Raw genomic sequence first — 22,047 nt, forward strand, 5'->3', positions numbered from 1 at the left:
TAAAATAGTTGTAAGAGCCTGTAAAATGTGTCAGCGACGTTGAATGTCATGTGATTATTCAGCTAAAAACTAAATGAGGTTGATGTTCACATGATCACTGCGTAACTTAGATACATAATCAATGACAGGAAAACAACTACCGTAATTTTCGGACTTAAAGCCGCCGCTACTTTTTTCTTTCATTTTGAATCCTGCGGTTTATAGTCCAGTGCGGCTCATTTGTTGATTTATTCGTGTCAATAGGCAACACATGCCTCCTATCATGCATTGCAGCACTACAGATGTAAATAACAATCAAGATTCATGTTCTGTGTTAATTATTTATTCAGTTACTTTTCCAGTTGTTTCATTAGTTGATTGTTATGGTATTTGGTAACACTTTATTTGACAGCGGCATCAGTGAAAGCTTATAACAGATGTCATTAAGTGTCATCCGGCAAATTATGTTACCAACTCCATTTATGTTCAGCTCGGATCTTTTACATCCATTAAAAAGTGAGATAATTTGCCGAATAACACTAAATGACATCTGTTATAAGCATTTATTAATACTCATGATAGTGTCATGTCATAAATATGATTGTCAATGACAGTCTTATGGTGCCACTGTCAAATACCAAATACCATAACTAGCAAATAATGAATTAACTGGATAAAAAATTAGCACAGAACATGAATTTTGATTATTATTTACATTATCACTGTGTAACTGATATACAGTGCTGCTCGAAAGTTTGTGAACCCCACAGCGATGGTCAGATTTTTTGTAAAAAAAACTAAAATAACCTTATTAAATGTTAAGTTATACCCAAATCCACAATACTGACATTCCAAATAATGGACTGAAACAAAAGAAATAGTTATATTGTCATTCTTTATTTAACAAAAGTGGTTGATTTAAGAAAAACTCAGATATCATGTGTGCAAAAGTATGTGAACCCCTTCAGTTAATAGGATATTGCGCCTCCTTTTGCAGAGATTACCTCAACCAAACGGTTTCTGTAGTGACTAATCAGCCTCTCACATCTACTTTGGGGGATTTCTGCCCATTCTTCCTTGCAGAACGCAGTCAGTTGAGAGAGGTTTGATGGGCGTCTGGCATGAACTGCTCGCTTCAGGTCCCGCCACAGCATTTCAATGGGATTTAGGTCAGGACTTTGACTGGGCCAGTCCAGAACACGAATCTTCTTCTTTTTCAGCCATTCCTTGGTTGTATTGCTGGAATGCTTTGGATCATTATCATGTTGCATGATCCACCTTCTGCCAAGCTTTAACTTCAAAACAGATGGCGTCAGGTTATGTTCTAGGATTTGACAATATTCCTCAGAATTCATGATTCCCTGGACTATGTGGAGTTGTCCAGGTCCTGAGGATGAAAAGCAAGCCCAGATCTTGACATTCCCACCTCCATGCTTCACTGTTGGGAGAAGGTTCTTTTGGTGGTATGCAGTGTTGACTTTTCGCCAGACATGGCGGTTTTGGTTGTGACCAAACAGTTCAATTTTGCACCTACATCAGTTGATGAAAACTCTTTTTAATTTAGTCTCGACAACACAACTGTTAAAAAAACAAAAAAAAACTACTGAATTGATTGATTAGGAAATCAGGTTGAAATAATAGAAAATTCCAAAATGTTGAGGGGGTTCACAAACTTTTGAGCAGCACTGTACATAATCAATGATAGGAAAACAACTACCGTAATTTTCGGACTTAAAGCCACTACTTTTTTCTCATTTTGAATCCTGCGGCTTATAATCCAGTGCGGCTCATTTGTTGATTTATTTGGGTTAATAGGCAACACGTGCCTCCTAGCATGCATTGCAGCACCACAGTTGTGAATAACAATCAAGATTCATGTTCTGTGCTAATTATTTATTCAGTTACTTTTCCAGTTGTTTCATTAGTTGCTTGTTATGGTATTTGGTAACACTTTATTTGACAGCGGCATCTGCAAATGCTTGTAACAGATGTCATTAAGTGTCAACCGGAAAATTATGTTACCAACTCCATTTATGTTCAGCTCGGATCTTTTACATCCATTAAAAAGTGAGATAATTTGCCGAATAACACTAAAGGACATCTGTTATAAGCATTCATTAATACTCATGATAGTGTCATGTCATAAATATGATTGTCTAATGACAGTCTTATGGTGCCACTGTCAAATACCAAATACCATAACTAGCAATTAAAGAATAAACTGGAATAGTAATTATTTACATCTGTTGCGCTGCAATGCATGTTAGGATGCACGTTGGACAACAACAGTTTTGACAGCAAGTGGAGGAAGTGACTGTCTCCCCCAAGGGAGCAGTGATGGCCAAATGAAGCTTCCAGAAGCAATGAAGCTTTGTAGCCAATTGGTTCAAAGTGTTTTACTTGGTTGATTTGGTCTTCTGACCATCGTATGATGCCGCTGTCTAATGAAGTGTTACCGGTTAATATCTTTTGGTGTAAATATTGCATAATACAGATAACAACTGGCGCTTATAGTCCAGTGCAGCTTATCTATGAACAAATGCAGTTTTCGTGTCACATTTGGTGGTACACTCAGGTGCGCCTTATAGTGCGATAATTACGGTAATCAAAATAATCATACATGACTAGTGTTGTTTACGTACCATGTGTGCCAATGAGATGATCGATAGCCCAGAAGTTCAACCTAGTGTGGAGTATAAGAAACATTTTTAGACCAACGCTGACCACCGATAACAGCAAGCCACTGATTTTGTTTAAGGCTTTCATTATGTGTTTCTTTAATCAGTTCATTGAAATGTTACAACTATTTATCATGTTGTTTAACATTTGTTGTTAAAGATATCTAATTATTGTCAGCTTTACGGCCTAGAAACAGACAGGATATACATGTTACATTTAAGTTTAGAATACGTTTATATGCAACTATGTTAGGCGAGAGGTTAATCTGGGTCTGGTTGTATTACCTTGTGGGGCGAAGGTCTTTTTAAACAGCTACAGCCATCCTCCCTCTGCTGAGGTCAGCTGGGGGTCATTTTAACGGATGGGGCAAAGGCAGGCTCTTAAAATGACTGGGCCAGGGCCACATGGACCGCATGGAGTAGAGCAGAAAGAGCAATAAAAATAGGAAAACAAAAAGAAGAGAGAGCAATCCCCCAGCCGGGGAAGTGATCTGGCCTGAGCGGGTGTCGAGGAGGCCTTCATGCAGGGCTACGAGCCATGTCTGTCAGGGTAAACACTCACAGAGTTAATTCGTGTTTACGGATGCTGCACGATGTTATTCGGACAAACAGAGAGGAGACACAACGGCACAGACTCGAAATCCTTTTTTCTCAGCAGGAGGCGGTCCGTCAAATCACAAAAATCACTCAATTTTTTGTTGTTTAGTCTCCTCTTTGAATGTCTTTTAGTCTAAATTAAGGGTGGGTTTTATCGAGTCAACAACACCAGGGTCTTTTTTTTTCAAAATGTTTATTAAGCATCGACAAGGAGGAAATATTAAAGGGCTTATATAAGCTCAAATTAAAAATAAAAAATCCATTAAAGCTCAACAAGTACTACGGGGGAGGGGAACATATTCACAAGCATATATGTTAGTCAAGGTCATAATTAGGCTTTAGAATTTCTACTCTACAATCATGTAAAAACGACCTGTTTAAGCGCATTTAAAAACAAACAATAAATTAAATATCACAGACGACAAAAGCCTTAGGACTATTTTGCAGATTTGTGTTTTATATTTAAAATCCTATTTATTGAACGTATTAAAGAAGAGGTTTATGAACACAATTGTATAATGACTGAAACAGCTGACAACATCCACAAAGCACGCCATGCTTTCATAAGCCCTTTAACACTGACGCACTAGTATCCTACAAAATTAAAGAGACAGCAATACAATATGTATACAATATGACTTTTTTTTCTTGAAAATGCATAATTACAAGGGGCACATTTCCACTCAATCCTCGACAAAAAGATATCTACAATACTGTACGTCCTAGGACTAACCATTACATCTTTAGCAACGACCAAGATTTCATTGAAGTATACGTACTGGACTGTCTCAGAAAATTAGAATACACAATATTCTAATTTTTTGAGACAGTCCTGTGTATATATACAGGACTGTCTCAGGAAATTAGAATACACAATATTCTAATTTCCTGAGACAGTCAGGAAATTAGAATATTGTGTATTCTAATTTCCTGAGACAGTCCTGTATATATACACAGGACTGTCTCAAAAAATTAGAATATTGTGTATTCTAATTTTCTGAGACAGTCCAGTATATATCGAGGGAGATGCACTAAAATTGCAAAAAGTGGCTGATCTCACCACTACTATGAAAGAGAAATTAGCTTGATACAATCGTTTCAGTCTCCCTTTTATAGCTGAGGGAGAAAATCCAAAATCAGATTAATTCATGTCTCTTGAATTCTGGCTGGGTTGCAGGCTGAGTTGCATTTCCCAGCAGGAGTCGGATTTTTGTTAAAAGAACAGCGGGAGGCCCACACCGAAAAGAAGAAAATATTACGAGAATAATACAATTTGAGAAGAAGAAAAAAAGTGTCACCAAGTACAATAACAGTCAGAAAAAGATATAACGTCATGAGAATAAAGGAGAGGAAATTTGTTGAAAATGTGTACAATTAAAATCTATTACAGTGGGAGGCAAAAAGTACCTGAACCTTTTGGAATTTCTCACATTTCAACATACATTTCAACATAAAATCACTGTCAAAGGTGATCTGATCTTTGTCAAAATCACACAGATGAAAAAAAAACTGCATTAAATAAAACTACCCAGACATTTATAGGTTTTTATATTTTAATGAGAATAGTATGCAAACAATAACATAAGGAGGAAATAAATAAGTGAACCATCACATTTAATATTTTGTGGCTCCCTCTTTGGCAAAAATAACTTCAACCTCATGCTTGCTGTAGCTGCATATCAGTCTTGCACATCGATCAGGACTAATCTTGGCCCATTCTTTTCGGCAAAACTGCTGTAGTTTAGTCTGATTCCTGGGATGTCTGGCATGAATCGTTGTCTTTAGGTCATACCACAGCATCTCAATGGGGTTCAAGTCTAGACTTGGTGTCTTTAGGTCAAACCACAGCATCTCAATGGGGTTGAAGTCTAAACTTGGCCACTCCAGAACAGGTTTTTTTATTCTTCTGAAACTATTCTGAAGTTGATTTACTTCTGTGTTTTGGATCATTGTCTTGTTGCAGCATCCATCATCTTTTTTAGCTTCAAGTGTCTGAAAGTGGGCCTCAGGTTTTCCTGCAAAACATCCTGATAAACTTTTGAATTCATTCTCCTATTATTGATTGCAAGTTGTCCAGGCCCTGAGGCAGCAAAACAGTCCCCAAATCATGATGCTATCTCCACCATGGCTTACGGTGGGGATGAGGTGTTGATGTTGGTGAGCTGTTCCATTTTTCCTCCACTCATGACGTTGTTTGTTAATCCCAAACAATACAACTTTGGTTTCATCAGTCGACAAAAATATTTTGTCAAAACTTCTGTGGAGTGTACAAGTGCCTTTTTGTGAACACTAAACGAGCAACAATGTGTTTTTAGGCAGCAGTGGCTTCCTCCATGTAGTCCTCCCATGAACACCATTCTTGGCCATAATTTTACATATAGTTGATGTGTGCACGGAGATATTAGACTATGCCAGTGATTTCTGTAAGTCTAGACTTACAGAAGACACTCTAGGGTTATTTTTTACCTCTCTAAGTACAGTATTCTGCGCTGAACTCTTAACATCATCTTTGTTGGCTGGCCACTCCTTGGGAGAGAAGCAACAGTGCCAAACTCTCTCCATTTGTAGACAACTTCTCTGACTGCCTATTGATAAACATCCAGACTTTTCGAGATGGTTTTGTATCCTTTCCCAGCTTTGTACAAATCAACAATCCTTGATCGCAGGTCTTCAGACAGCTCTTTTGACCGAGCCATGATGCACAGCTGATCAGACAATGCTTCTCATTAAGACAATCTTACCAGGTGTGTGTTCTATTGTGGGCAGGGCAGCTTTAAAGCACTCATCAGTGATTGGGCACACACCTGACTTAACTTCTTTGTTATGAATTGGTTTCACTTGCTCTTTATGTCTCCTTATGCAGAGGGTTCACTTACTTATTTCCCCCTTTCTGTCATTGTTTGCATGCTATCCTCATTAAAACATGAAAACCTATACATTTTTGGGTGGTTTTAGTTAAAGCAGACACTGTTTTTTTATCTGTGTGATTTTGACAAAGATCAATCACATTTGATGGTGATTTTATGCAGAAATGTGAGAAATTCCAAAAGGTTCAAATACTTTTTCATACCACAGTATACGAATAAAGGGGGGGGATAAAATGTTGTACGATTACTACAATACTAGAGTTATCGAAGGTTATCACACATTCATTGTTTAAATGATGATTATTTCAGTTATCTGCATATTTGGTGTCAAGAACTATGTTGAAATTAGTTGGGCATTAATTACTTGTGGTAGGGCTCAGTCTTTATAACGAGCTAACAGCGGTTTTATCGTAACTTCTGAATTTTTTTCTTTGATGATTATATTGTCATAATTATACGCATTACAATTTTATTCTCTTAATATTTTTTTTTCTAAATTTTCAGTGGCGTCTCAATATTACGCTGTAGGGCTACAGGGGAGGCTTCCCTTATTTCTTCTGTTCAAAGTCTTTCAATACATGTTTATTTTTTGGTTTTTTTTTTTTGTAATTCTCGAGTTTAGGTTTCATTCTAAAAACATGGGGACATCCATAAAAAAATCCTTTACTTGGGTTGGAACTGCGACGGGGACTGGGGTGCAGGGCTTGACACAGTTCAGTATCTGGAGTACGGCTGGTCTCTGTAGGCTCCCTTAGTCGTCCTCGCCGACTGCGCTTTTCCACGACTGTTTGCCCACTCTTCTTGACCTGATTAAAACAGGATTACAAAGTTGCTGAAACCTTCACAAATCAAAACCTTTCACACTTGTGAAGTAACGGCCTACTGACTCAACAGTCTTGACTCGTACCTGGGAGGACTCATCTCAAATAATTGAACGAGATGATCAAACGTCAACTTGAAAAGGGACCGTTTAAAGGCTCAGAGCAAAAAGGTCACCATTACCATTAACCAAGCTCAGCCGCATGTACTGTCAGTGTGGAAGTGGTGCTATCGATGGCACCTTTTGTCTGATCTACAGCCAGTGCTGAGACTTCCCTGGAGCTCAGGCACACAAAGGCATGTCCCCCCCCCCCCCCCCCCCCCCCCCCCCGTCCTCTGTGTACAAGCTGCTGGCAGCACACAACCGATACCCCTTAATTAAACCTGTCACCCTTTCGCTGAGTGTCACTTTGAAGAAATACACCATTTTAACCTTGTGTTTTGAAACCAAGGGGAAGCCCCCACATGGACGCTGTTATCTGCTTACTTTGAGCTGTCGCCCATTGGGTGACCTGCGCAGAGGTAATACTGTAAAGCCATTTGGCAGGTTTATTTTATGTGGTGGCATGCAAAATACTAATGAGCTAAACGCACCGACTTCTTTTGCTTATAGAGCCAGAAAAGTTGGGAAATTGTATGCTAATCGCTTGCACTAAAGAAAAGATACCGAAAATGTCCTAAACGTTTAATGATACAACAAGCATTTTTCACCACAGTGCAAGAAAATAGTCAAAGGTGGACCTAAACAAAGTATTAAGAAGAAATTCCAATAATATTGCGATATAATTGCTGCTATGTTTAAGAGAAAACATGTTGCCTAACTAGCACAATAATTTTGTTGGTATTTATAAGTGTTGGGGGGGTGACAAAAAACATGATTACTAATGTTAATTTTTGAATAATTGATGAGTTCAATAATTACCTTGGTCTTTCTGAAGGAAAGAACAAGGTTATGTTGTTGTGCAACTTTATTACCTTGGTCTTTCCAAGGGAAAGAACAAGGTTATGTTGTTGTACAACTTTATTGTACTTCTTTATTATTATTCTTTATTATTATTATTATTCAATAATTGTTGACGTTTTTTTCGGCGCGCCGCGCAGCCCGAACCGTAGCACCGATCGGCACCGTTCAAGTATCGACACGACCGGAATTTTCGTGCGACGATGGGAATTTTTCAAACGACCCCGAAAATTTTTCCGTTCGGCCGTAAACGCCGATTTTCCAATTTTTAAAAAAAATTTCAAAACGCTACTTGTCCTACAATTTTTGAGCAAATCACATAATTTGGACATCAAAAATTCCGGGACGGTGGGGGGCATAAAGATTGTATACAGAATTTGGAAAAAATTTACGGTTCTCCGGATATTTGCCAAAAACTATCCCATTCATTTCCAATGGGAAAAGTTCCCATTCACTTTCAATAGTATTTCCAATGGACTTTACATTGCATTGATGCCATTGACGGCCATGCATGTCGAATCTATTGATGCCAATGTACTTGGATTCATTTGACTATATGGATGTCGATGCCATTGACGGCCATGGACGTCCAAAATTTTTCCCATTCATTTTCAATGGGGAAAAAACTCAATTTCCCCAAATCAACAGAAAATGACCAGATATTAATAGGACGTATACCCCAAACGTTCCCAACTCCATTGACGCTTATGGGGGGTGCTGCCATTGACGTCCATGGACGTCCAAAATTTTTCCCATTCATTTTCAATGGGGAAAAAACTACATTTCCCCAAATCATCAGAAAATGACCAGTTATCAATAGTAGGTCTCCCCCAAACGTTCCGAACTCCATTGACGCTTATAGGGGGTGCTGCCATTGACGTCCATGGACGTCCAAAAATTTTCCCATTCATTTTCAATGGGGAAAAAACTAAATTTCCCCAAATTAACAGAAAATGACCAGATATTAATAGGACGTATACCCCAAACGTCCCCAATTCCATTTACGCTTATGGAGGGTGATGCCATTGACGTTCATGGACGTCCAAACTTCCCATTCATTTCCAATGGCATTTCTTCATGTTTGTTCATTCTATTGATGCCAATGTACTTGGATTCCATTGACGCTTATGTAAGTTGATACCATTGACGTCCATGGACGTCCAAAATTTTACCCATTCATTTTCAATGGGAAATTTTTTTTTTTCCCCAAATCAACAGAAAATGACTAGATATCAATAGGACCTGTCCCCCAAATGTCCCCGATTGCATTGCTGCTTATGGAGGGTGATGCCATTGACGTCCAGGGACGTCCAAACTTCCCATTCATTTCCAATGGCATTTCTTCATGTTTGTTCATTCTTTTGATGCCAATGTACTTGGATTCCATTGACGCTTATGTAAGTTGATACCATTGACGTCCATGGACGTCCAAAATTTTTCCCATTCATTTTCAATGGGAATTTTTTTTTTTTTCCCCAAATCAACAGAAAATGACTAGATATCAATAGGACGTTTCCCCCAAATGTGCCCGATTGCATTGCTGCTTATGGAGGGTGATGCCATTGACGTCCACGGACGTCCAAACTTCCCATTAATTTCCAATGGCATTTCTTCATGTTTGTTCATTCTATTGATGCCAATGTACTTGGATTCCATTGACGCTTATGTAAGTTGATACCATTGACGTCCATGGACGTCCAAAATTTTTCCCATTCATTTTCAATGGGAAATTTTTTTTTTTCCCCAAATCAACAGAAAATGACCAGATATCAATAGGACGTGTCCCCCAAACTTCCCCAATTCCATTGAAGCTTATGGAGGGCGCCGCCATTGACGGCCATGGACGTCCAAATTTCCCAGTCATTTCTAATGGCATTTAATTATGTTTTTTCATTCTATTGATGCCAATGTACTTGGATTTCATTAACGCCTATGTAAGTTGATACCATTGACGTCAACGGACGTCCAAAATTTTTCCCATTCATTTTCAATGGGAATTTTTTTTTTTTCCCCAAATCAACAAAAAACGACAACATATCAATAGGACGTGTCCCCCAAACTTCCCCAATTCCATTGACGCTTATGAAGGGCGCCGCCATTGACGGCCATGGACGTCCAAATTTCCCATTCATTTCTAATGGCATTTAATTGTTTTTTCATTCTATTGATGCCAATGTACTTGGATTCCATTGACGCCTATGTAAGTTGATACCATTGACGTCCATGGACGTCCAAAATTTTTCCCATTCATTTTCAATGGGAATTTTTTTTTTTTCCCAAATCAACAAAAAATGACCAGATATCAATAGGACGTGTCCCCCAAACTTCCCCAATTCCATTGATCCTTATGAAGGGTGCCGCCATTGACGGCCATGGACGTCCAATTCTCCCAATCTTTTCTAATGGCTTTTACTTTGTTTAGTGCCATTGACTGGCATTATGGTCCATTCTATTGATAGACCTGAGTGGGGCTAAGATCTGTATCTCCACAGAGGAAAGACCAAGGTGTGTAATTTCTCCCGAAATTGCAGTTTCTAGTTATTATTATTATTCAATAATTCTCCGCGTTTTTTTGAGCCAACGCACAGCCCAAACCGTAGCACCGATCGGCACCGTTGAAGTATCGGCACGACCGGATTTTTCGCGTGACGATGGGAATTTTTCAAACCGCCACGAAAAATTTTCCGTTCGCCCGTAAACGGCAATTTTCCGAAAAATAAAAAAAGTTTCAAAATGTATCTAGTCCTACAATTTTTGACCAAATCACATAATTTGGGCATCAAAAATTCCGGGACGGTGAGGGGCATAAAAGTTGTATACAGAATTTGGCAAAAATTTACGGTTCCCCGGAAATTTGCCAAAAACTTTCCTATTCATTTTGAATGGAAAAAAAACGCGCGCTTCACAGCCCGAACCGTTAGACCGATCGGCACCGTTCAAGTATCGGCACGACCGGAATTTTCGCGTGACACAGGAAACTTTACAAAAGGCCCCGAAAATTTTTCCGTTCGTCCGTAAACGGCAATTTACCGTGAAAAAAAAAAAAGTTTCAAAATGTATCTAGTCCTACAATTTTTGACCAAATCAAATAATTTGGGCATCAAAAATTCCGGGACGGTGAGGGGCATAAAAGTTGTATACAGAATTTGGAAAAAAATTACGCTTCCTCGGAAATTTGCCAAAAACTATCCCATTCATTTCGAATGGGAAAAGTCCCATTCACTTCCAAAGGGATTTCCAATGGAATTTACATTGCATTGATGCCATTGACGGCCATGCATGTCGAATCTACTGATGCCAATGTACTTGGATTCAATTGACTATATGGATGTCGATGCCATTGACTGCCATGGACGTCCAAAATTTTTCCCATTCATTTTCAATGGGGAAAAAACAAAATTACCCCAAATCAACAGAAAATGACCAGATATCAATAGGACGTGTCCCCCAAACTTCCCCAATTCCATTGACGCTTATGAAGGGTGCCGCCATTGACTTACATGGACGTCCAAAATTTTTCCCATTCATTTTCAATGGGGAAAAAACTAAATTTCTCCAAATCAACAGAAAATGACCAGATATCAATAGGAAGTATATCCCAAACGTCCCCAATTCCATTGACGCTTATGGGGGGTGCTGCCATTGACGTCCATGGACGTCCAAAATTTTACCCATTCATTTTCAATTAGAATTTTTTTTTTTTCCCCAAATCAACAGAAAATGACTAGATATCAATAGGACCTGTCCCCCAAATGTCCCCGATTGCATTGCTGCTTATGGAGGGTGATGCCATTGACGTCCAGGGACGTCCAAACTTCCCATTCATTTCCAATGGCATTTCTTCATGTTTGTTCATTCTTTTGATGCCAATGTACTTGGATTCCATTGACGCTTATGTAAGTTGATACCATTGACGTCCATGGACGTCCAAAATTTTTCCCATTCATTTTCAATGGGAATTTTTTTTTTTTTCCCCAAATCAACAGAAAATGACTAGACATCAATAGGACGTTTCCCACAAATGTGCCCGATTGCATTGCTGCTTATGGAGGGTGATGCCATTGACGTCCACGGACGTCCAAACTTCCCATTAATTTCCAATGGCATTTCTTCATGTTTGTTCATTCTATTGATGCCAATGTACTTGGATTCCATTGACGCTTATGTAAGTTGATACGATTGACGTCCATGGACGTCCAAAATTTTTCCCATTCATTTTCAATGGGAAATTTTTTTTTTTCCCCAAATCAACAGAAAATGACTAGATATCATTAGGACGTGTCCCCCAAATGTCCCCGATTGCATTGCCGCTTATGGGGGGTGATGCCATTGACGTCCATGGACGTCCAAACTTCCCATTCATTTCCAAAGGCATTTCTTCATGTTTGTTCATTCTATTGATGCCAATGTACTTGGATTCCATTGACGCTTATGTAAGTTGATACCATTGACGTCCATGGACGTCCAAAATTTTTCCCATTCATTTTCAATGGGATTTTTTTTTTTTTCCCAAATCAACAGAAAATGACTAGATATCATTAGGACGTGTCCCCCAAATGTCCCCGATTGCATTGCCGCTTATGGAGGGTGATGCCATTGACGTTCATGGACGTCCAAACTTCGCATTCATTTCCAATGGCATTTCTTCATGTTTGTTCATTTTATTGATGCCAATGTACTTGGATTCCATTGACGCTTATGTAAGTTGATACCATTGACGTCCATGGACGTCCAAAATTTTTCCCATTCATTTTCAATGGCAATTTTTTTTTTTTTCCCAAATCAACAGAAAATGACTAGATATCAATAGGACGTGTCCCCCAAACTTCCCCGATTCCATTAACAATTATGGAGGGTGCTACCATTGACGGACATGGACGTCCAATTCTCCCAATCTTTTCTAATGGCTTTAACTTTGTTTAGTGCCATTGACTGGCATTATGGTCCATTCTATTGATAGACCTGAGTGGGGCTAAGATTTGTATCTCCACAGAGGAAAGACCAAGGTGTGTAATTTCTCCCGAAATTGCAGTTTCTAGTTAATAAAGTAGTACTTGTAACTTCAGAGTCGTAGTTAGGAATTAAAGGTGGGAAATATTTGACTTGTTCAAAGTAATAAAAATGTCACAACTGTGCTATTGTCAGAATTTGTACGATTTAGTTATATTGCTACAGTATTTAAGTTAAGCAGCTTAGAATTAAATTTAGTTAACTTTAGGACAACTTTAGGAAATAGTAGAGCAGTACTATAATTTAGAAACTTGGCAAAAAAAAAAAAGCAACGTCACACAATTTTTTAATTCTAGAATAATATGGGGAGAGATTTGTCTAAAAAATATTCACACAAATACATCCTTGAGTCAGACATATGTTTTGTAGATCCACGAAAATATCTGATTTTCACGTTTTTGAAAACCAAAAATATATCCTTGAAATTCACATTTGTTTTTTTATGTTGTGCGTGCAGTTGTCATTAACTATTGAATGCAAAAATTCGACTTGTATTTGTGAATCAGCGGCTGTGTGCATTTATTTTTGAGAAAAATATCACAAGAAATGGTCAAATATTCACACACAAGCACATTCGTTTTTTTCAGATTCACACATACATCCACGATTCTCAGAAATACATGAGTGATTTTCACGTTTTTCAGATCCACAACTATGTCCACCTAACATGTTTTCAAATTTCACATGTGTTTTTTTAAATGATGTGCATGCAGTTATCATGAATTGGCATTTTTAAGTATTTGTTTTTGCTTGCGAATTGTTGGAGCTGTATTTGTGAGCAGCGAACACGTGCGTTTATTTTTTGTGCTTGACCAAGATTTTCTCAAACACAAGCTGAGAATTTTCACGTGATGCAAAAAACCTCCACTCCCACTCAATAGGTGGCAGTATTAAGCGCATAGACTATAAAAGGATGATTCCCAAATTCGATTAGATGCAAGGTAAACAGTGCCCATCAACAGAGAAATCTGACCGCGACACCGAGCGGGTGACATTACACCGCGCAACGGATAAACAGGTGTGTTTGGGTCAGTGTACCTTTTCGCCATTCGTTTTTCCTTCTAATTCGTGAAAACAAAAAAACGAAACGAGCCTAATTCTGTTTTTTTTTTTTTTTTCTTTTCTTTTTTTTTTTTTTAATGAGAAATGAATCGTTTCCCGTTTCCCAATTAAAAACTGCTAATTCAATAACGGGAAACGAGACTTAATCCATTTTTCCAATATCTGTTTATTGAACTGAAGTCGAAAAACAAAATACATCCAATATTTGTGTTTTCCACGACGTTCGCTTTTACAATGAGCCATGACCTGGAAAATGATGTTCTTCTCCTAATTGTTATTAAAAATATATATATAATAATAATGTATGCAGCTGCAGTAGGGTCTTGTTCATCCTGTTGAAGAAAAATATCGTCAAGGCTCATTGTAAATGCGTCAGTGGAAAACACAACTATTGGGCGTATTTTGTTTTTAGACTTCAGTTTAATAAACTAACATTGTAAAAAACAGATTAAGGCTTGTGTTCAATTATGGAATTACCAGTTGTATATGGAGAAACGGAAGACGATTAATTTCCGTCGTCATAGTTTTTGAAATTTGTGAATCATCCTTTTTATAGTCTATGCACTCATTACGGCTATCTATCGGGTGGAGGTTTTTTGCCACAAATGTGACAACACTCCGCTTGTTGTATGTGAGAAAATCTTGGTAAAACACCGAGTGACGTTTGTCTCAAAAATAAACACGCGTGTTCACTGTTCACAAACACCTCCAACAATTCACAAGCAAAACCGAATACTTAAAAATGTCATTTCTGTTAGGGCCTCCACCCCTCCTTCCTGAGCCCTGCCTTAGGTGAGGGGAGTTTTGCCTGATTACAAGTTGAACGTCAGACGGGTGGAGCGGCCAGCTGTAAGCAATCGTCATCAGCCAGCTTAAAAGCCCAGCGGACGCACCACCACGTCGCCCGAACAACTTGTCTGTTTTCCACGTCAGTTGATTCTCGCATCCCTAGTGTATCTATTGACTTTGACCACCGGCTCACGATATCTTTTCAATGTTTCCAGGACCTGATCAGCCCGCCCCTCGTTGGATACTTCTGCCAACCCCAGCCTGTCAAACCCCCAGCTGACAGCTACACACGTGGCATCCACAGTGATCACCACGACCATTCCACCTCCTGCCTCGCTTGAAGCTCAAGACCCAAATAAACGAGAATTCTCCCTCTCATCGTGTTTTGTCACGTTGCCGGCGTTGGAATACCCCCACCGGTTCCGCGATCCCTAACAATTTAATGATAATTGCACGTACATCATTAGAAAAACATGTGAAATCGCGGAAATATTTATGGATTTGAAAAACGTTGACGTTGTTGTGGATATGAAAAACGTGAAAATCAATAATGTTTTTTTCGAGAATCGCGGATGTATTTGGGAATCTGAAAAATTTGTGAATCGCGAATGTGCTTGTGTGTGAAAATTTGACCGTTCCTTGTGATGTTTGTCCCAAAAATAAATGCACGCGACCGCTGATTCACAAATACAAGTCAAATTTTTGCAAACAATAATTCATGATAAGTCGATGCATAACATAAAAAACTAGATACCTTTTGAAAACTTTTTTTTTTTTCGGAAAATTGCCATTTATGGGCGAACGGAAAATTTTTCGGGGCCGTTTGAAAAATTCCCATCGTCGCGCGAAAATTCCGGTCATGCCAATACTTGAACAGTGCCGATTGGTGCTATGGTTCGGTCTGCGCGGCGTGCTGAAAAAACACGGAGAATAAGATTAATAAAATATAAGAAGAATAAGTAGGCTAAAGTTGCAGAACAACATTACCTTGGCTTTCCCTTTGGGAAAGACCCAGGTAAAAATACATGTGGATTTCAAAAAATCGTGAAAATCATGGATATAATTGTGGATCTTGAAAATAACGTGAAAAAAATGGATATATTAGTGGATCTACAAAACAAATGTGTGAATCGTGGATGTATTTGTTTCAATATTTTTGAGAAAAATCTCTCCCCATACAATGGTGTCAGATTTGTTGTTCATAATAACTGAAATAAATGTTCTATAGTTGGAGTATACGAGAACGGCTATCCACTCAATCAGAAAAGTCACAATGTTTGAATGAAAGGTGGCTGGTACAATAATGTAGTCAGTATGCTACAAGGACAGTATCATGCCCCAATATCATACCGGTAACATATTATGTTCTTTGTCTGTACTTGACTCTATAAAACATAAGAACCGAAGACAACTATGACATTTAGATCTTTCCTCTGTATAACAAAGTGACACAAGACATATACAATAGAAAGGACGAGCAAATGAGGTGTCAAGCCTGAAAGTAGCCGGGGGACATAAGCGTGACATAGGCGGAAAACCCAAGGACAGACAAAATACTGATATGCAGAAAAAAAGAAAAAGAAACAAAAAACTCACCGTATGAATCATACGATTCGCCACCTTGTCCATATTCATAGTAGTCGTCTGAGCTGTAAGCAGAGGGCAAAAAAGAACATCCTCTGAGTTCTTTAAGATGATTCTTTTCAAAATTAACACAAGGTCACAAAACAACGCAATCAAACTTAGCATACCACAGTTTTACAGCTAAACCTGGAATATAAAACGCGTGTATTAATTCTGATTCTTTAGTTGTGAATGGTTATATCAATATATTACTTAAACATTGATACAATTTGCAAAATAAACAGCCTGGTAAGAAAACAAATGTAAAAAATACACACTTTTTTTTCTATTCATATAATATGGGACCTTAGTGGAAAAAAAGAGAAAAATCCAACCTTCAATACAAGTCCATTCATTCAGTGGGGAAAAATCCCACATAAAGAAAAAAAATATTTGACATCAAATAATGTGTGTCACAATTATTAGCACCCCTGGTGTTAATGCTTTGTACAACCCCCTTTTGCCAACAAAACAAGGTCTGGGGACTGAGATGGCCATGGGAGGAGCTTGATTTTGTGTCTGGTGAACCATTTCTGTGTAAATTTGGCCATATGTTTAGGGTCATTGTCTTGCTGAAAGACCCAGTGACGACCCATCTTCACCTTTCGGGCAGAGGGCAACAGATTTTGATTTAAAATGTCCTGGTATTTCAAAGCATTCATGATGCCATGCACCCTAACAAGTTTCTCAGGGCCTTTGGAAGCGAAACAGCCCCACAGCATCACTGACCCACCCCCATACTTCACAGTTGGCATTAGGTGCTTTTCAGAATGCACATCTTTCGTGGCACGCCAGACACACTTGGAGTGTTTGTTGCCAAAAAGCTCAATCTTGGTCTCATCTGACCAAACTGGGACCGTGTGTATTTTTGTTATGCGTGTTAATACACGCTTTTTATATTCAAGATTGAGCTTTTTGGCAACAAACACTCTAAGTGGGTCTGGCGTGCCACGAAAGATGCGCATGCTGAAAAGCACCTCATACCCACTGTGAAGTATGGGGGTGGGTCAGTGATGCTGTGGGGCTGTTTCGCTTCCAGAGGCCCTGAGAACCTTGTTAGGGTGCATGGCATCATGACTGCTTTGAAATACCAGGACATTTTAAATCAAAATCTGTTGCCCTCTGCCCGAAAGCTGAAGATGGGTCGTCACTGGGTCTTTCAGCAAGACAATGACCCTAAACATATGGCCAAATCTACACAGAAATAGTTCACCAGACACAAAATCAAGCTCCTCCCATGGCCATCTCAGTCCCCAGACCTTGTTTTGTTGGCAAAAGGAGGTTGTACAAATGATTAACACCAGGGGTGCTAATAATTGTGATAAACATTATTTGATGTCAAATAATTTTTTCTTTATGTGGGATTTTTTCCCAACTGAATGAATGCACTTGTATTGAAAGTTGGATTTTTCTCTTTTTTTCCATTAAGGTCCCATATTATTTGAATTAAAAAAATATATTAGAAGCTAAAAAACACATCTTTTTCAGGGGGTGCCAATAATTACGGAGGGCACTGTATATACATCACAAATGTGTAAAGATAATTGCTAAATAGTGGTCAGTTTCTATAAAGCCCAATTTATGTGACCACCGTAAGTCCAGTGCAGAGCGAGACATAACTTTGCCCCGCAAGCTGAGTCTTCATCTGTCTTCAGCAAATTCAATAGCCCTCAATATACCTGCTCAGCATCCCTAAGCGCAATTGCTGCCCTGGAAGCGAAAGCCCAGGCTCCTTGTTTTGTATTGTTCTCTTATGTCTATTGCAATTGCTTCATCTCTGTGCTTGTTTGATTGTCCATCAATGTGCATAAACGTCCAACAAAAACTGCAAAATGGAGCAAAAAAGCCCAACTCTGGTGTTTTTTATTTGTAGTTCTGCCTGTGCGACTCTGCTACGATATTTTCCCCGAAAGTGAATATGGAGATCAACCAGTAGTGGCATCCTTAATGAAAAACAAAAAGATGAGAAAAGTCAGTTCCTCGGCAAATTCGTTCACAGGCACTCGAGACGATGACAGAACAATCGGTTCAGTCGCGGTGAAGGCAATTCATCATAAGTCTGCCACGGTTTCGACACCAGCCGTCACAGCTGGGCCCTTGCCGAATGTCTGTCTGCCTGTCTGTCACTCAGGCTGCCTCGTGACAGCGGCACCTCACTGCTGTGCGGATTAGAGGGCTGAAAGCACCTGAAACCTCGATGCTGCGCGACCGCTCCGGGCGCGGAGGTGACAGATTGGAAGTAACGAATAACGGTTTATTTTAAACTCGGTGTGACTGCAGCGGAGAAGCGACGGCAGCCACTGTTGCCAAAAGGCAAGAAGATTGCTTTTATCTTATATATTATTTTTCTGATAACGCGTTCCCTTTGCTTGAGAACATTTCAATTTAGTAACATGTTACAGTAGGGCAAATTAGTATTAAGTCAACCACCAATTGTGCAAGTTCTCCAACTTGAAAAGATTAGAGATGCCTGTAATTGTCAACATGGGTAAACCTCAACCATGAGAGACAGAATGTGAAAAAAAAAAAAAAAAACAGAAAATCACATTATTTGATTATTAAAGAATTTATTTCCAAATTAGAGTAGAAAATGTGTATTTGGTCACCTACAAACAAGCAAGATTTCTGGCTGTCGAAGAGGTCTAACTTCTTCTAACAATGTCTAACGAGTCTCCACTCGTTACCTGCATTAATGGCACCTGTTTTAACTCATTATCGGTATAAAAGACACCTGTCCACAACCCTCAGTCAGTCACACTCCAAACTCCACTATGGCCAAGATCAAAGAGCTGTCGAAGGACACCAGAGACAAAATTTTAGACCTGCACTAGGCTGGGAAGACTGAATATGCAATAGGTAAAACGCTTGGTGTAAAAAAATCAACTGTGGGAGCAATTATAACAAAATGGAAGACATACAAGACCACTGATAATCTCCCTCGATCTGAGGCTCCATGCAAGATCTCACCCCATGGCTTTAAAATGATAACAAGAACGGGGATAAAAAATCCCAGAACCACACGGGGGGACCTAGTGAATGACCTACAGAGAGCTAGGACCACAGTAACAAAGGCTACTATCAGTAACACAATGCGCCGCCAGGGACTCAAATCCTGCACTGCCAGACGTGTCTCCCTGCTGAAGCCAGTACACGTCCAGGCCCGTCTGCGGTTCGCTAGAGAGCATTTGGATGATCCAGAGGAGGACTTGGAGAATGTGTTATGGTCAGATGAAACCAAAATAAAACTTTTTGGTAGAACAACAGGTTCTCGTGTTTGGAGGGGGAAAAATTCTGAATTGCATCCAAAGAACACCATACCCACTGTGAAGCATGGGGGTGGAAACATCATGCTTTGGGGCTGCTTTTCTGCAAAGGGACCAGAAGTTAGAACTCTTTGACAGCCAGAAATCTTGCTTGTTTGTAGGTGACCAATTACTTATTTTCCACTGTAATTTGGAAATAAATTCTTTAAAAATCAAACAATGTGATTTTCAGTTTTTTTTTTTGCACATTCTGTCTCTCATGGTTGAGGTTTACCCATGTTGACAATTACAGGCCTCTAATATTTTTTGAAGTGGGAGAACTTGCACAATTGGTGGTTGACTACATACTTATTTGCCCCACTGTATTTGTAGCCAACTTAGCCATTTTGATAGTAGGCTAATATAGCTAATGTAGATAAATATAGCATGTGTTGCCTTGATTATAAGGCTTTTAATTTTGTTATGGCTTCAGACATATTTTTTTTCTTCTTTTTTTTAATTCATTTTTATTTATTTATTTATTTATTTTTTGGTCCAGAGTGGCTCTTTCAATATTTCGGGTTGCCGACCCCTGTAGGGGGTATAGTCCATTGCTTTTGGTATATTTGTAGCTAAAGTAACTTTTTTCTTTTTTTTCTTTTTCTTTTCTTTTTTTTTTTTTCTTTTCAAACAAAAACCACACAGGCCATCATTCCTCTGTCATGCAGCACAAGGATCTCACTTGAGCTATTGCATTGTTACGGTTTGAAATACATTTCTGCTTTCTAAATAGGTCAGCTTTTGATTTGACATTCATTAGCAGAAGGCCACCACTGCTATGTCTAACCTCACTGGTAAAATTGCAGGAACACATCTGTCTGCAAATTCGGGTCCGGGCCAAGACACAAAAAGACAACAGAAGAAACAATGTGATTTTCTGTTTTTTTTTCCCCCACATTCTGTCTCTCATTGTTGAGGTTTACCTATGTTGACAATTACAGGCCTCTCTAATATTTTCAAGTGGGAGAACTTGCACAATTAGTGGTTGACTAAAATACTTATTTGCCCCACTGTATGTGGTAAAAACCTACAAATAAATGGAACCTACGAATACCCTACTTATTATGTGGTGTATACATAGACAGTACCTAATAGCAATTTTAAAATCGCATACAACTCACATTGTCCAAATAGATTCATTTATGATGTGATGAGTGCTTTCCTTCCTTTCACTGGTATCTTGCTATGTGGCATATCCAAAATGTATAGCCTAGTGTTGAAATGCACTGAGCCCTGTAGCAAATCCTTCCACCTTACAGCCTAGAGAGCAGAACTTAACAGCCAGTGACATCAATGTTTAAATGTGTTTTTTTCCCTTCTGTTCTGCAAGACAATGAGGTCAATGGAGGACAGTGGGTGGAATCATCTTAAGAGCACTTTGGCGGCTCAGTGACACGAGACAGCTCCTTACGGAGGCTTGTGACTTAAGCAAGGCTTAGCATAAATTTGACACCGCTAATAATTCGGCAATAAACACAACGCAGTAGAGGCAATGTGTTAATGTAGCTTCCTGCCAAAAAGTGAGGCCAGCTGCAGTGTGTTTTTTTTTGTGTGTGTAGTTTCCAATCAGCCTGTGGCATATGTGCCAATGTGGATCTTGCATTGATGTGGAGTCACTGGAATATCCTTGGCACAAACCATTGGCTTAGGGAATCGTGAGAGGGGACAAGGAAAAGAAAAACAAGTGCAATGCATTTGAATGGCAACCAGAAGGAAAACAGTTTTTATTTACTTGACATAAAGATCTCACTATTGTTATTTTACAGAATTCATTTGTCACAATTTAAAAGAGCTTGAAGACACATCTGGTAAGAAGATGGGATTTCCTTTACATATTTGCTTGTAACAAAAAAACAAAAACAAAAAAAAAACAACAACAAATGAATTTGAGACACCACTAACCCTGTAACAAAGTCTAGATTGTCAGTTTTATTTAATCTCGATTCATTTTAAGCATTTTACTTCGTCAGTTAAGCTCGAAACTGCCACCGCTGCACTTCCGCGTCTTCTAAGTTACGCAAGTGTAATTGACAGCAGGAAGAAAAAAAACTACAGTTCAACATCACGATTTACCTTCAATTTAAAAATACCACTCATTACAGAACCGAGAAGGTACATTCTGATTTTACAAGCGCAATAATACTAAATTTGCGTTGGTACTGCCAGGGAGGCATCGTGGATGACTGATACCAGCCAGGGTGGAGTTGCTGCATTCATTATGTGGTAATTTTAGGGGTCGCTCACTGACCCCTTAAAATCCACTCAAGAGAGAAAGCATGCAAAAGTCACGGGAAGTCAACCATTTTGAGCAAAGTTCTACTAGGGAACTGTGTATGGAACTACTGTGGAAAACAATTGCC

The 22,047-nt window shown here is 39.0% G+C and overlaps 1 protein-coding gene across 2 annotated transcripts in view; it reads right to left on the reverse strand.

The window, feature by feature from the left end:
* The window catches only part of khdrbs3 (KH domain containing, RNA binding, signal transduction associated 3), a 194,311-nt gene that overhangs the window by 11,973 nt on the left and 160,291 nt on the right, over positions 1-22,047 (reverse strand). The window contains exons 8-10 of one of the 2 annotated variants that reach the window (XR_009061836.1): positions 16,359-16,411; positions 6,789-6,927; positions 2,622-2,662 (exon numbers count right to left, since the gene is read on the reverse strand). Coding sequence is in view for 1 of the 2 variants with exons in the window: in XM_057827250.1 (XP_057683233.1) it covers positions 6,836-6,927; positions 16,359-16,411 (145 nt within the window). In the remaining variant the exon portion in view is untranslated. Of the gene's footprint in view, positions 1-2,621; positions 2,663-4,270; positions 6,928-16,358; positions 16,412-22,047 lie in introns of those variants that run through there. The other variant, XM_057827250.1, reaches the window with a different exon arrangement.

Source organism: Corythoichthys intestinalis, chromosome 22 (assembly GCF_030265065.1).
Source record: "Corythoichthys intestinalis isolate RoL2023-P3 chromosome 22, ASM3026506v1, whole genome shotgun sequence".
NCBI classification, from domain to species: domain Eukaryota; kingdom Metazoa; phylum Chordata; class Actinopteri; order Syngnathiformes; family Syngnathidae; genus Corythoichthys; species Corythoichthys intestinalis.